This window comes from Oncorhynchus clarkii, chromosome 26 (genome assembly GCF_045791955.1).
Source record: "Oncorhynchus clarkii lewisi isolate Uvic-CL-2024 chromosome 26, UVic_Ocla_1.0, whole genome shotgun sequence".
Taxonomy (NCBI): Eukaryota; Metazoa; Chordata; class Actinopteri; order Salmoniformes; family Salmonidae; genus Oncorhynchus; species Oncorhynchus clarkii.
In genome coordinates, this window is record NC_092172.1 from 20900886 (window position 1) to 20916054 (window position 15169).

At 42.9% G+C, this 15169-nt stretch overlaps 1 protein-coding gene across 1 annotated transcript; it reads right to left on the reverse strand.

Annotated features, from left to right (window-relative positions):
- Positions 1-4752: 4752 nt before the first annotated feature.
- On the reverse strand, positions 4753-10951 carry LOC139385136 (protein phosphatase 1 regulatory subunit 3E-like). The gene is made up of 2 exons (XM_071130213.1): positions 5889-10951; positions 4753-5660 (listed from the first exon to the last, which is right to left on the reverse strand). The coding sequence occupies exon 1, from the start codon at positions 10601-10603 to the stop codon at positions 9680-9682; it is 924 nt and encodes a 307-aa protein (XP_070986314.1). The 5' UTR covers positions 10604-10951; the 3' UTR covers positions 4753-5660; positions 5889-9679.
- Positions 10952-15169: the final 4218 nt, after the last annotated feature.

Consider the following 15169-nt stretch of genomic DNA (forward strand, 5'->3'; position numbering starts at 1 on the left):
GACCGTGGCCCCCAATTCACATCCTGAGTAAGGAAGGCCTTCTTGGAGAAGCTCGGGGTCATGATTAGCCTCATCCGGGTATCGGCCTCAATCTAACGGGCAGGTGGAGAAGATGAATCAGGAGCTAGGGAGGTTCCTGAGGAGTCACTGTCAGGACCGGCAGGATGAGTGGGCACATTTCCTTCCTTGGGCAGAGTACGCTCAGAACTCTCTATGTCACTACACCACTGGGTTGACCCCCCTTCCAGTGTGTTTTGGGTTGCCAGCCAGCCCTGGCCCCATGGACCCCAGGCCAGACAGCGGCTCCTGCGGTAGATGGCCGTCCATCGTCAGAAGGAAAAGGCAGACACTCACCACAGTAAGAACCCTGTGTTCCATCCTGGGTATTGCGATCGACTCTCTACCATGAACCTCCCACTCCACCTGTCTGGAGAAACTGAGTCCCCAGTTTGTGAGTTCAAGGTTCTCCGTGGGGTCAATGAGGTGACATGCAGGATACAATTACCCAGTCACTACCGTGTCTCACCCATGTTTTCATGTCTTCCTTCTCAGGCCGGTGGTTCCTGGTACCCTAGCTGAAGCTGTACCCCATGACACACCTCCACCCCCATGGACATCGAGGCGTACGCTGTCAGAACCCTACTGGACTCCTGATGTCGTGGGGGTCAGCTCCAGTATCTGGTGGACTGGGAGGGGTATGGCCCAGAGGAGCGGTATTGGGTTCCAGTGGAGGACATTCTGGACCCCAACATCTGTGATTTCCACCTTCGCCCACAGACCCGCTCCTCGGGGTCATCCCCCTGGTCGGTGTCATTCTGTGGCTGGAGCCGCACATCGGGGGGGGGGGGGTGCTGTCACATCTGCTCCTCCCCTCCAGCGCATGACGTCGCCACAGTACTAACCACCGGTCCTGGAATTCATCATTACGCACACCTGGCACTCATCATTGATTCACACCTGGACTCCATTACCTTCATCCCCTCCACTTTATATGTCACTCCCCCATGTTCACTCACCAGTTGGTATTGTTCTTGTGTATCAGCGTTCTGCCTTATGTTAGTGTCGTGTTCTAGGTTTTATTAAAACATTTCACCTGCTTCCGACTCATGACCCCATCATTACAGGCCATGACAAAATACCGAACACTAATGGACAAGAACAGCAACACACATTTATACTAAGAACACTACGACTAACGAATGGAACTTATTTAAAAAAGGATAAATACATGATTAATCTTAAACATTCAAGTGCTTTGCCATGTAGACACTTTTAGGCTGTTGCAGCTAAAGAATAATGTTTGTCTCTTCAGTACTCGTTGTTCCTTGATGTGCTTTATTGTATTTTTAAAAATAGATTGTACTTCTAGCCTGAGGTAGAAGAGAATAACATAGTCATTGCTCTATACAGTATTGTCTCCCAGCCTCTGTTTTGGACTTGGACTATGCAGAGACGCCTGATTGCTTTTCTTGTGGGTATATATGGGTTTTTGAGCTGAGTTAACAGGCTGAACAGATCATTTCATTACTTTCAGCACATCAATACTTCTTACAAAGAGCAGCACTGATGTAGTCACTGTCACCCACCCTGAGCCAGCTCCCCTCTGGAATACACCTCGACATGTTTAACATCAGAAGCTTCCATTAAAGAACTGTCTATCCATGATATGGCAGATATAGCTTTTTCAATAACATGATGGTCAATATCAAAGGCTGCACTGAAATCTAACTGTACAGCTCCCACAATCTTGTTATTATCAATTTCTTTCAGCCAATCATTAGCCATTTGTGTCAGTGCAGAACATGTTGAGTGTTCTTCCCTATAAGTGCAGCACACTTATAGTCAGTTAAATTGTTCAGAGAAACAGCATTGTATCTGGTCAACCAAACAAATCCATAAGTTTGCTAAGAACTGGCAGCAAGCTGATTGGTCGGCTGTTAGAACCAGCAAAGGGAGCTTTACCATTTTTGGGTAGCAGAATTACTTTTGCTTCCCTCCAGGTCTGTGGAAAAACACTCTCCAGACTCAGATTATAGAAGTGGCAATATACAGTAGTCTGCTACCGTCCTCTGTCGCTTTAATCTAGGTTGTCAATGTAGCCCCAACTGTTTGGCTGCTCTGTTTGTCTGGTTCTCTGACTACTTGTGTTCTGATGCTGTCCACCAGACACTGCTGACTGATACACACTGAGTCAGAGCAGGCTAGGCTGAAGTATAATAACATGATCAATCATATAGTGATAGTGATGAATGTTTGGCTTGGTTGACGATTGCCATAAAACAACGTTCTAAACTCAGTTTATTCACATCAACTCAAAGGGGTGAGCTGGAGGTTACCTGTGACAAATTAAACTAATGTGTTTTTTAAGCTATTTCAAAAAAGGACTATGTACCCAAACCGACCTCTACACCCATTCCACACACTTTTGGATGTCATCTAGAATCAGAACTGAGCTTTTCTAACTGCCCCTTTACATTTAGGAGAGAGGAGACTGCACGCACACACACACACACACACACACACACACACACACACACACACACACAGACACAGACACACACACACACACACACACACACACACACACACACACACACACAGGTAGAGTTGTTGTCTGGTAAGAAGCAAGACAGCTTGACTGTTTCCTCAGTGTATACCCCTTCTACCACCATTCTCCCTCTCTTCTCTCGCGTCCTCCCTCATCATTAGTTTGTGATTAGCAAAAATGACAGGGGCTGAGGCCTCAGTTCAATGTGTCCTCATTCCTATCTAACTGGGTCAGAGTCAAGGGAATCAAGGATGGATATGCTACCTTATTTTATGGCATAATTACAACTGTATTAACTTCCAGTATTAAGATCCTGTCCTATAGTCTTTTACTACTAAGATTCCATCCTATAGAGTATTTCACTATTAAGATTCCATCCTATAGTCTTTTACTATTAAGATTCCATCCTATAGAGTATTTTACTATTAAGATTCCATCCTATAGAGTATTTTACTATTAAGATTCCATCCTATAGAGTATTTTACTATTAAGATTCCATCCTATAGTATTTTACTACTAAGATTCCATCCTATAGAGTATTTCACTATTAAGATTCCATCCTATAGAGTATTTTACTATTAAGATTCCATCCTATAGTATTTCACTACTAAGATTCCATCCTATAGAGTATTTCACTATTAAGATTCCATCATATAGAGTATTTTACTGTTAAGATTCCATCCTATAGAGTATTTCACTACTAAGATTCCATCCTATAGAGTATTTCACTATTAAGATTCCATCCTATAGAGTATTTCACTACTAAGATTCCATCCTATAGAGTATTTCACTACTAAGATTCCATCCTATAGAGTATTTTACTACTAAGATTCCATCCTATAGAGTATTTTACTACTAAGATTCCATCCTATAGAGTATTTCACTACTAAGATTCCATCCTATAGAGTCTTTCACTACTAAGATTCCATCCTATAGAGTATTTCACTACTAAGATTCCATCCTATAGAGTATTTTACTACTAAGATTCCATCCTATAGAGTATTTCACTACTAAGATTCCATCCTATAGAGTCTTTCACTACTAAGATTCCATCCTATAGAGTATTTCACTACTAAGATTCCATCCTATAGAGTATTTTACTACTAAGATTCCATCCTATAGTCTTTCATCATTAAGATTCTGTCCTATAGAATGGTGCTCCAGAGCAATCAATTTTTTGAGAGGAAACTAGTCGATGGAGAGCTAAATGCAATCTATTGAACAGATCAATGACTAGCTAATGAAATGTCATGGTAATATCATACGGCTGTAACTGGAACTCTGTGTGCCCTTGCATATAAAATAGATACCCTATACCATGAAGACATTATAAGAATATGCCCATCCATCAAAATTGAAAAAGTCAAGGACACCAAGAGTACTTGTTCTCTGTTATACAGCCTACATGTTAGAGACAAAATTGTGCCTGAAGCCAACCCTCCTGATCACAAGAGATCCCTCAACCTGTCCTCCTGCCCCCCAAAAACACCCATCGAACCCCACTCCCACCGAGAACACTGAGGGGCATGCCAACAGAGCTGATCAATTCACAAGGACATGTGTCTCGTCATGACTGCGGCGAGGGGCTTGGGTGGCTGACCACCGCAGCGCAGCAAGACATGCTATGGCCTACAGGACTAAGGCCCTGTGTGGATTAGACGGTCGTCTGATAAATGAGCCAGTCAGCTCAGAGCAGCCAGACAGCAGTGGAGCATTCAGAGGAGAAAATGAGATATCTCATAATACAATCAAAATCCCACCCTGCAGGGAAATGAATCTGTAGAGCTTTGTATTAAACCTGTGTCATCTCAGAGGATACTGTGACATTGATTCTAGTTGACTTAATAAAGCTATTGTAATGAAACGTTAAGGTAAATGGTTATTATAAACTGGTTGGTTAGAGCACTGAATGCTGATTGGCTGACAGCCATGGTATATCAGACTGTATACCACGGGTATGACAAAACATGTATTTTTACAGCTCTAATTACGTCAGTAACTAGTTTATAATAGCAAGAAGGCACCTTGGGGGTTTGTGGTATATGGCCAGTATACGATGGCTAAGGGCTGTATCCAGGCACTCCACGTTGCGTCGTGCTTAAGAACAGCCCCTAGCCGTGGTATATTGGCCATATACCACACCCCCTCGTGTCTTATCGCTTAACTATACCATATCATATCATCATATAGAAAACTACAACACGTTTTCATTTCCCATCACAAAGGCCTTTATTGCCGTTGTTTTAATAAAATATAGGCTACATTACAAACTCACCATAAAAATAACAGGGGTACTTCTGCCGTGCATGCAAACAGGCAGACTACAGTGATAAACATTAGCGCCAAACAACACGCCAGACACCAAGACACAACAACACAGACAGATGATGGATTGCAGTACTAAGGTTTGCATAGGTTCAAAAGACAAATACTGATAACCTTATAGGTCAAACCAAGGGAAATTCACTTCCTCCACTCCACATATGAGTAAAGTGAACTTGATTTAACCTATTTCAGATGTATAACATTTCACAGTGAGAGAGAAAGCTGTGTATGAAACATGGAGAACATCTTGGTTAGTAGCATTTCACAGGAATACGTGTAAAGTCGGAAGAGGCATACCAAACCAAATCATGCCTCTTTTCTTAGCTTTTCTACTTTCCTACTATGAACTTTGAACTTTGAGCTTTGAACTATGCACTATGAACTTTGAGTAGCTCAATATTACAATCATTAGTCACTCCTTTCAGACGTTTCAGATACTCAAAAGTGTATGTTATCTTTAGTGGCATGCATGCAACTCTTTAGCCTAAAGACCCCCTCAGCTTAGCCCCAGTACATACTGTCCAGTATGATTTGACTGCTCGACCTATTAGCACATGTTGATCAACCTACCATAACATCCCTTCACAGCTTAGACCTCTTATGTGTTCATTTCAGTAGGAACTCTAAACATAAGGCAATAGAACCATCTTTAGTCACACCTTATACAATAACCCTATCATTCCTGGGACCACACCCGCATTTTGGCATAAGGTTCAGTGGCGTATCGGAGTTTTAAAGGACATTTCCTGAAATTCTATTTTGTTCAGATCGTTTTTAGATTGGATTGCTATTGTACATGTATATTTGGAGTTACTTTGTAGTTCTGAGTTGGGTATGCATCCACCGTTTGTACATGTATATTTGGAGTTACTTTGTAGTTCTGAGTTGGGTATGCATCCACCGTTTGTACATGTATATTTGGAGTTACTTTGTAGTTCTGAGTTGGGTATGCATCCACCGCTTGTACATGTATATTTGGAGTTACTTTGTAGTTCTGAGTTGGGTATGCATCCACCGCTTGTACATGTATATTTGGAGTTACTTTGTAGTTCTGAGTTGGGTATGCATCCACCGCTTGTAATCCTGTTTTTGAAATGATATTACACTCCACAATATGGTAGCAGAAAGACATTCAATATGCGACACATAAAAACAGATAAACATCAGCTAGTGATCATAAAATGTGGTTACATTGTGTTGACAAACCCCATACTGTCTGTTTCTGGAAGCCTATCATCCTTCCCCTATAAAACATCTTTACCTCCATGACATATTCACAAAGTTAAATGTTTGAAATGATTAAATGATTGAAACAATTCATGAGTGAAATCATACTGTACTACATGTACACTTATCGAGAGAATATTTACAGTTAACAGAAATCATAAGCAAAAGCTACATGAGGAAAAATAACCATTATATTTCATCAGATTTAAGAACATAAAACAATCTCTGACAAGGCGTGATATCTTGTTAACCACAGTAGTCTTTGTGGAGATACAGCTGCCATGTGTGGAACTCACTGACTGCACAGACCAGCATGTTTCTGAACACAGTGAGGCCAACCAGCTGTCAACCAATGGTCATGTCTCAACTCAAGACTGGGCTACACAATTAATTGAATTCATGTCGAAATCACATATTGACATGTGCAATATCCATATTGCAAAAGAACCATATCATATGCAATATTTTTTAAACGCATCTCAGCCTTGAGTAACTTCAGGTTTTAGAGTTAACGTTTTTTTCTCCTCTTGCGGCTGCGTCGCACACACACTAAGCCTCGCCCCCTGTCACTCAAACAGCGCAGTTCCTCCCCCTCACTGTTAGATGATTGACTATAAATTTGCATGTTGTTCCGTTTGGTCAATGCAGTCAACAAATTGTCCCAAAACAAGAACGATGCTGCTTTCCACTTGCATCTTAATATAATTCAATATATTTCTATAATTCCAACAGTTCATCCAAATATTTTGATCTTCATCACACTTCAAATCGCAATAGCCATATTTGTTAAAAATAAAAATCGCTGTTTTTGCCAATATCGTGCAGACCTAGAGGTCGGTTAATGTCATGGTGGACGTGAGACTATAAATTTGGTTATTTTGGTCCAACCAGGCTCTACGGAGTTCCCATGGAGATATTAGAAAGAGCCAACCTCTGGACTCTGGAAACCAAACCACTCTGCTAAATTGTATGAGTCATTTGGACATGCTCAGTGGTCAGTCTATTTTCCATTTTCAATCTCAAGGGTTGAATAGTCTGGCCAAGCTCCCTCCAAGTGCTGGTTCATGTACACAGGCTTTTCTTACTGACCACCATAGCCAGACAGTAACTAACTACATTAAATAACTACATCTGTTAGTCTCAGAGACGCATTCCATTTTCCAAACAGATACATCTCCAAGTTGCTGATCTCTCAGAGGTGTCCTAATAAAAACAAAATATTGATTCATTCCAAGCATTCATGTCACAGAAAACTCCCATAAATTATAACCCAAATAAATACAAACTCGAATGTAAACATGCTGTACATCCTGTACACAAATAGACAAACCATTTGTGTAATGTGGGCTGTTGAGTTACATAACCTAAGTTTAGTTTGCCATCCATCCATAATGAGGTCTCTCACCTCATGTCAGGGGTGTCAAAGACAACCAGGTGAGAGGAGTTCCTTATTAGTTATTGACCTTAATTCATCAATCAAGTACAAGGGTGGAGCAAAAACCAGCCGACACTCTGCCCTCAGTGGAAGGAGTTTAACACATGCATTATGTGATGCCAATGTGCCAACAAATGAGTTCAGCATGAAGCACCAGTGCAATAGCATCAACTGTACGATATGTACTCCTACCAAACACTGCTCTTTTCTATATCATCAGCCAAGTCTAACATTACGACTTTGAAATCAGTAAAAGTAGTTCAGATGCTGTCATCACCATAGTTCTACTGTAAAATACAACATTGCACAGTGGAAGTTATTTACAAAATACTGACAATGAAATGCTACTGTTTTACTGGACTGGGTGTGTTTTAAAAAATGGCATGAGTTTGACTATTTTGGTTCTACTGTATTTCATAAAAAAATAATGTTTTGTTTTGTTCAACCTGAATAAAAGGAGAAAAACCTGGATTTTTTTGGAAGATCGTCAGGTCCACACTCTAGAAACGATCTGAGGTAAATGTATCATTTTCAACAGCAACAGTTGCATTTCAGGTCCAACAAGGAACAGAAACAAAAGTCCAACAGTATCTGTCTCTGTCATTTATCATTGTGTAATAACACTTATAAAATGGAGTAATATCCATGTGGGTACTGTATGGGTGAGGCAGTGGTGACTGACTCTGCAGTGGACCTCAGGGTTAGAGCTATCCTCAACTATTGTTTACAAGACACCTGGTGAATTATTGTGACTGGTTGAGATCAAGAGTGTCACAACAGGAACGTTGTAAAATATCACCTGTAATGCCATTAAGTTTAGGCAGATCTGTGATTAGTGGTGCTGGAAATCAATTAGACACATGCAGACTGCACTGCAGAGAAAAATCTAGTATAAGATCCTGAACAAAATGTTCTGTACAATAGTTTTTTTTTGTCAAATATACATGTCCTCTAGTTTAAAATAATGCGTATAGCATATGCATTATTTGGCATTTGAGAGTGGTAAAGATCCACATGTTATTATGTTAAATGTTTGGGGGTTATACCAAAGCATCCTAATAGGCTAGCCTACTGCTAGACTGTAGGGCTCCACTCTGACCCACAGTCTACTCTCCTGCTATTGGTTATCATCCTCTGGAGAAAAAATGATGGTGCATTTATAACCAGCGAACAAGGCTCGTGGGATGATTTCCTTTTTCTAACATCATCTCGTTGAGCAGTGTTATAGAGAGGGTTTAATAATTTCCACAACATTTAAATATTCATGTTCAAATAGTTATAAAACTGAATACACCCAATATTGATCAGGATAAAAGCACAGCAGCGTTCCCAGTTAGTTATAAGGGGTATTATAAGGCATTTCCAAGAAGATGAAAAGATGAGGAATTGGTAAGATAAATTACAATTTGATATTTCCTTTGTTGGTCCAGTACGAATATTGTTGTGACTGGGCCTCGGCCTGCCCCATCCGCTGGTTTTCAGATGAGAGAGAATCGGATTGAAATCCGGCATGAAGGGTACACAGGGGGATGCACGTGAGCACAGTCCCATGCTATCGGAAATAAACAAAGATAAGACGTGCGGGAAGCTGTCTTAGAATTTTTCATAACCATTTTCCTCCGTTTTTTTATAAGCAGTCGTTGACAGTTAAGACATCGCACAAGATGTTTAATAAAATAGTCAAAGGAGGGGATGGAATCGAGCATCGCTGCGTTTTAGAGAGGGATAGTGATGTTTAAATGGGGTATATTCCTGGCACGTTTTCAATGGCACGTGTCATTACATAAGAGTATAGTTGTGCCACACCAAAGGGCACAGGACTACAAAGCTCCCAACACCAAGGCTAATTATCATACAGCAGATGTACCTCCCGCGCCGGACACATAATGAAGGGCTTGTCTTTCAATCCAGTCAAATCTGTCAAACATGATGACATGAAACAAAACCATTGTGACCGTGGTGGGGGGGGAAGTAAAAAATGACTGAGTTTACAGCTGGACACGGCGGTTGGATCATTAACACAATGTGTAGAATCTAAAGTCGATGGTAGCCCTATTCTTCCTTATGGTGAAGCAGTGCCCGTTGAGAGATTGCGTGCTTTACACACACAGTGCACCGGTGAGAACGCCAAGGGCGCATGCAGGTTAGATGAAGTGAATCCAGCCATCCTCCCACTCACGGGGTGGAGAAATCTTAAACCTGTGGCGTCGCACTTTGTAGTTGACCCCGTTATTATTGTCCCAATACTCATCTCCACCAACGCAGTATCTTATGGCAAACTGGAATGTGCCTCCGCTCTCCAGAAACGTTGTTGGGGTGATTATCTTAAAGGAGAATTTGTCTGTCACGCCGTTGCTTGATTCTGGGACATATGATGCCAGACTGTCCATGAAGGTTATCCAGTTGTTGATTGAGAACCTCAAATAGACACTTTTCTCGAAAGCCATGTTCAAAACCCGCACGACGCCCGACAGACTGAACTCGTCGGCTTCAGCACACTCCAACAACACTTTTACTTCTTTCACTTTCTCAGTAAAGCCTGGTAGGGTCCCGGGGTTCTTGAATTGCAGCTCCATAAAAATTGACTGGGTGGTCGGTGCCCTGGGGAACTTGTCAAAGGGGTTCAGGTGGAGGGGACCCCTGTCGAATGTGGCCATTATGCGCTCCGGCACATCGGGCATGTCTGTGTCATTGAAGTGCTTCACAGAGGTGAGCTCCAGACCCAGAGAGTCGGCGAAACGGACCTTTTTCTGGCTGCAGGGACTCCGGCTGCGGGAGATCTCAAGCTTCGCTCTCTCTATGGGGGTCGGCAGAGACTTGCACCTCCGGCGCAGGTTCGGACTCTGCGGGGGTTTGAGGAAGGATTCCCGGCCTCTTGGTCTCTCATCCACCACATGGTGCATCTCGATGGGCTCGCTGGTTCCGTTCAGCTCCATCCCCTCCACGTCTTCTAGTCTCGGGTCTGCTGCCAAGCTCCCGAACAACCCAGCTATGCAGCTGTAGTTCCTCGTGAGGCAGTTCTTGGGAGGCAGCATGACCACGACAGAGCGCACAGCCTCGGTTTCCATAAAGCGGGAGAGTCGCTGGTCTTTAGTCGAAGTCGTCGTGATCAGAGACACTGAGAAAGGAACACACCGTCAGGTGTAAGAGATAAACACACGTATAGGCGCCGTAGTACCACGTCAGACTGTGACACTGCGCATTTCTGAACCAATAAACCAAGCTTCTACAAGTGCAGCTAGAACAACGCACCACAAAAACCAGACATGCCTTCCTAACGTCACTTTAGATTTCATTCACAGGCATACAAATTCGTTCATTATGAAAGAATATGAAATATGGGATTCCCGTATCACTGGACATTTCCAGCAGCATGGCCCAGTTAATGTGTGTGTGGCTGAGCTTACAGTGCACATAAAACTAGGGGACCGAGTGAGAGACATGACATTACAGTCATCAGGTTTGTGCCTGGCTGGACCACGATGTTCCAAATAGCACGTCCCATTTCTTGCCTGACGACTCATCCTGCTATATCGATTGCTTCATGGGGAAGAAACGTGAGTGGGCGTGGCGTTTGGCCGGAGCGATGTGGATGGGCAGCTGGGCAGCTAGGCAACTCACGTCGGCCATGAGCCAAAAACGCATAACTTCCTTTCTCAGTTTTTTTTTATACCGAAACAGAGGTGAGTGCCCACTTTGTTATTGTTTCAATCAAGGACTCTAGCTTTGAGAGTATACTCTAGATACCTGTAAATAACTTACATAATGTAACTGAGTAGGCCTATGTAAAGGACGTCACACTGCTTGCGAGTACCACGGCCGTCAAGAAGCGTCAACAGTCGGTGCCACGCGAAAAGATAACTGCTGGCGCAAGTGGGGACAGTTCAGGTTGAAGATTTTCCCACATCCCCATGTGCTACAGCTACTGTAGCCATACTATGAAGCATTGGCCAATCTGAATCAGTGCTAGACTTGGGTAGGAGCTCACCGGAGCTCAGTACCAGCACCTCAAATGTTCTACTGCTCGAGCTCCTGTTCATTTTATAGAATATTAGCTCAAAAGTGTTGTGGAGCTCGTGCACCTAAATGTAAACAGTACTCTCACCTAAAATGAATACCTGAACCTATTTCAATCAAAGTCAAGCACTGATCTGAATCAAATTCACTTAGGCCCATGCCCACTATTTTATAGCCTTACGTTATACAATATATATTATAATACTGTTATAATGGGCTATTTTGGATCATATTGTAAAGGACAGTTTACTATAGATTACATACATTTTAGGTGTAGTCTTAATTATAGATATTGAATGAAATAGTCAGCAACATAGTGGACAGACACCATGCTGTAAATCAAGAATTGTAACAAGCAGCAAATCCAGGTCTAGAAATTGTTACATTTTCTTAGATAACATGGAAATTAGCAATAATCTGTCAACTGCAATTTGTTTTCTCACGCCATTTTCCTCATCGTTTCCCCTGCGTCACTTCTGAGCGCCCTGTTGTAGCGGAGTTGTCACGGCAACGACGTTCTATCTCTTCACCAAACACTTCGTGGGCCAAGCACATCTTTGATTTTGTTTCAGGGCGTCTCCTGCAAAACTGTAATAAATATTTGATGACTATTCTATGTGACTGCCTATTAAGTTGAATGTAAAAACCTCAAGGAGCAAATGCTTGGATGGTATTGCTGAGGAAAATGTCGAACTCGATCCCCTTTAATGGTAAGTTGTCTCTTTTACAGCCTTGCTTCTGGCTTCAGGTAACAGAACAACATTCCTACTTCAGTTGCTAACGTTAGTTTACCTAACGTTAACGTTAGTAGCTAGGCAGAAATGTGAGGTTCTCTTGCTAGCTAGCTAGAATGTTTATGAATCCATTTAATGGACAGGTTTTGTAAACAGGGTCAACACGTTTGTTAACACTGAGTTAACATGTCATACAGTTGAGTTAAAGGCTACATGTCTTCAGATATCTTACAAATAGTTTTGCTTACAATTAATTACAGGTTGCTTGCTGTTTGTGTATCTCCACTTTTACCAACGAGCCTACAAGATGAGTGCCGAATTAGGGATGCTTTTTCACTCTCAACAGATTTCACCCTGAAAGGCTCATCTTCGAATGGACAAATTCAAGGAATGGGATCAGGCGCCTGTAGAAGTGGCTGAAGACAGAAGTGTGGCAGTCGAGTACACATGATGGGACTAGAGCTGCCAACTACCCAACAGGGTGCCCTTTTGGATATCAGCGATGATACCTCATCCAAAGAGCAGGAGCCATTTGAGTTTATCTGTCTCTCCAGATGGGAGGAAGCTGTAAGTAATCACTGTGGTTACTCTTTTATTTTTTGGCTAGATTGTGAATGATATCCAGCCATGTCACATTAGGCACCAGATACACACTCCAATTACATGTGAGTTAAGACAAAGTGAAAGTGTCAGTATGTTTATTCACTGTTTATAACTACATTCAATCTCAGAAATCATCTTAAAAGGTAAAACCTAATTTTCTCTAAGTTGCAATACACTGATTAAAATGGAATTACGTTTCCCTTAATGCTGTTGTGTTCGTTGTTGAGACAGATCCGGGGCTGGGGCAGAACTACTCCACTTGGCTGCCTGGTTCAGATCCAGAGGAGAGGAAAGAGGGTCAAGACTGGAGACACAGACCACCACTGCCACCTGTGTGTGGACCTTGTGAAGTTCTCGGATCCCCTTGACTCTGTGTCCAGCGTAACCCACTCCCCTGAGTCCTTCTGGGATTCCTCCCTGGACTCATGGGAGAACCCCCCCCCCACAACCCTGGGAGACTTCTTGAACAGACTCCACAGTCAAACCTCTAACATCTCTTCAGAGGAGTCCCCACCAGAGTCCTTCAGGTACCTTCAGAAAGCCACACAGCAATTGACACTCCAAGACAAGATGGTGGAGGACAAAGCTGGGTGTGTGAGATCAGTGACTCACTGCTGGGCTCTGCCCCCTCCCAGGGTCACAACCACTCAGCCTCAGAGTGTCCCATGACGCTGATCATCAACAGCTTCACCATCCTACCACCCGTGAAGGCCTCCCAGTCCAAACACCCTAGGGTCACCAGCCAGCTCGAGGGAGGAGGCCGGCCCGGGGCGCAGTGCCTCAGACGGGGAGACCGCAGCGGCTGGGTCAGACGGTGTCACGCCTGCTTGGGAGAGCTGAGGTGGTGTGGAGAGCCAGCAGTCGCCACCTGTTGTCTGCTTTCAGCATCCCCATCCCCAAGAGATGTGCCATACCCTCAGCACTGTCAGATCCTCTACCCCGCGCCACCTACCCTGGAGAGCCAGCAGTCACCACCTGTTGTCTGCTTTCAGCATCCCCATCCCCAAGAGATGTGCCATACCCTCAGCACTGTCAGATCCTCTACCCCGCGCCACCTACCCCCTGGACAGACACCTCAGACAGGATCCCCGGACTAGCAGTGCTCACAGACTACTTTGGACTGAAGACCAAGATTCTGAAGCATGCAGAGCCCCAACTGCCCATTCTGTTTGGGAACAGGGTGCCCATCCCAGCCTCTGCACAGAGACTACTCTGAACAGAGACTGTTACTTTGCACTCCATACTCTCTCCCAACCCAAAAGCTCAGTCTTTGTGGGTTTGTGATTAAAAATAAGCTTTCTGTGAAATATCTTCATATCTTTTACATGACACTGATGACGAATTCAACTTGGTCGTTTTAAACTACATGGAATTGACATGAGTTTACAGATTGCTGTTAGTTCTATTTGATTTATAGGCTATACCACCTCAGCCTCATTGTATAACCAGTTTATTCATGTGTTACATCCGTGTCAAAAGGTAGCATTTGGTCCATCATCACACATGCCATCACTCTTAACATCAGCAATGCAAAGTAGTCCAGATTGCTAGAATTCATTGTGCAGACATGTTATGGTCATTTGTTACCACTGATTATTCAGCGTGAAATAACTTAACTGTTACATGAGCCTTCCTTAATTACAAACCCTCCACGTACCTGGACATATGGAGTGACTCATTTTAAAATGGAGTGATACATTCATTTGTGTGTGATTTCAGTTCTAGATTTTGCATGTGCTTTTATTGTGGTGCTCACACTTACCCAGCAACTGTGCCTACTACTCTATGATGCTGAGCTCTAGGTCAGTTTCTTGGATTCCTGAATGTTAAACTGCAGACATTATTCTCCTCAGTGTGACAAAACATGATCTGAGCCATTACCAAAGCATGCTAGTGCACTCTAATGGAATGAGCAGTCAGTGATTGTAGTGTTCCAACCCATGTGAAGATGTCATTGGTAGCCTATCGAATTACTTGCTAGATGTGAACCACACTGTGACTCTGAGGGGCTGTGACAGCATAGGTGTGTGGGCGGTGAGATTAGTATCATATTCCAAATGACTTACACAATTACAATCCTGTACTCAAATGGACTGAGCATAATACATGTATATAGTACATTAACTTGTACTGCCACACAACCCAGGTAAAAACTACCTGACATTTACCGAAAAATAGCACATTGAGTGTGTACAATATTGATTATTGTGTTGTAAGTCAAAAGTAGTATGTGATTTAACCAGTAATAAAATATTTGACTTGGCTTTATACAGCACTGCA

Excerpts from the sequence above, each read along its gene's own strand:
- LOC139385136 (XM_071130213.1), bottom strand. The coding sequence starts at position 10,603 with ATGGAAACCGAGGCTGTGCGCTCTGTCGTGGTCATGCTGCCTCCCAAG.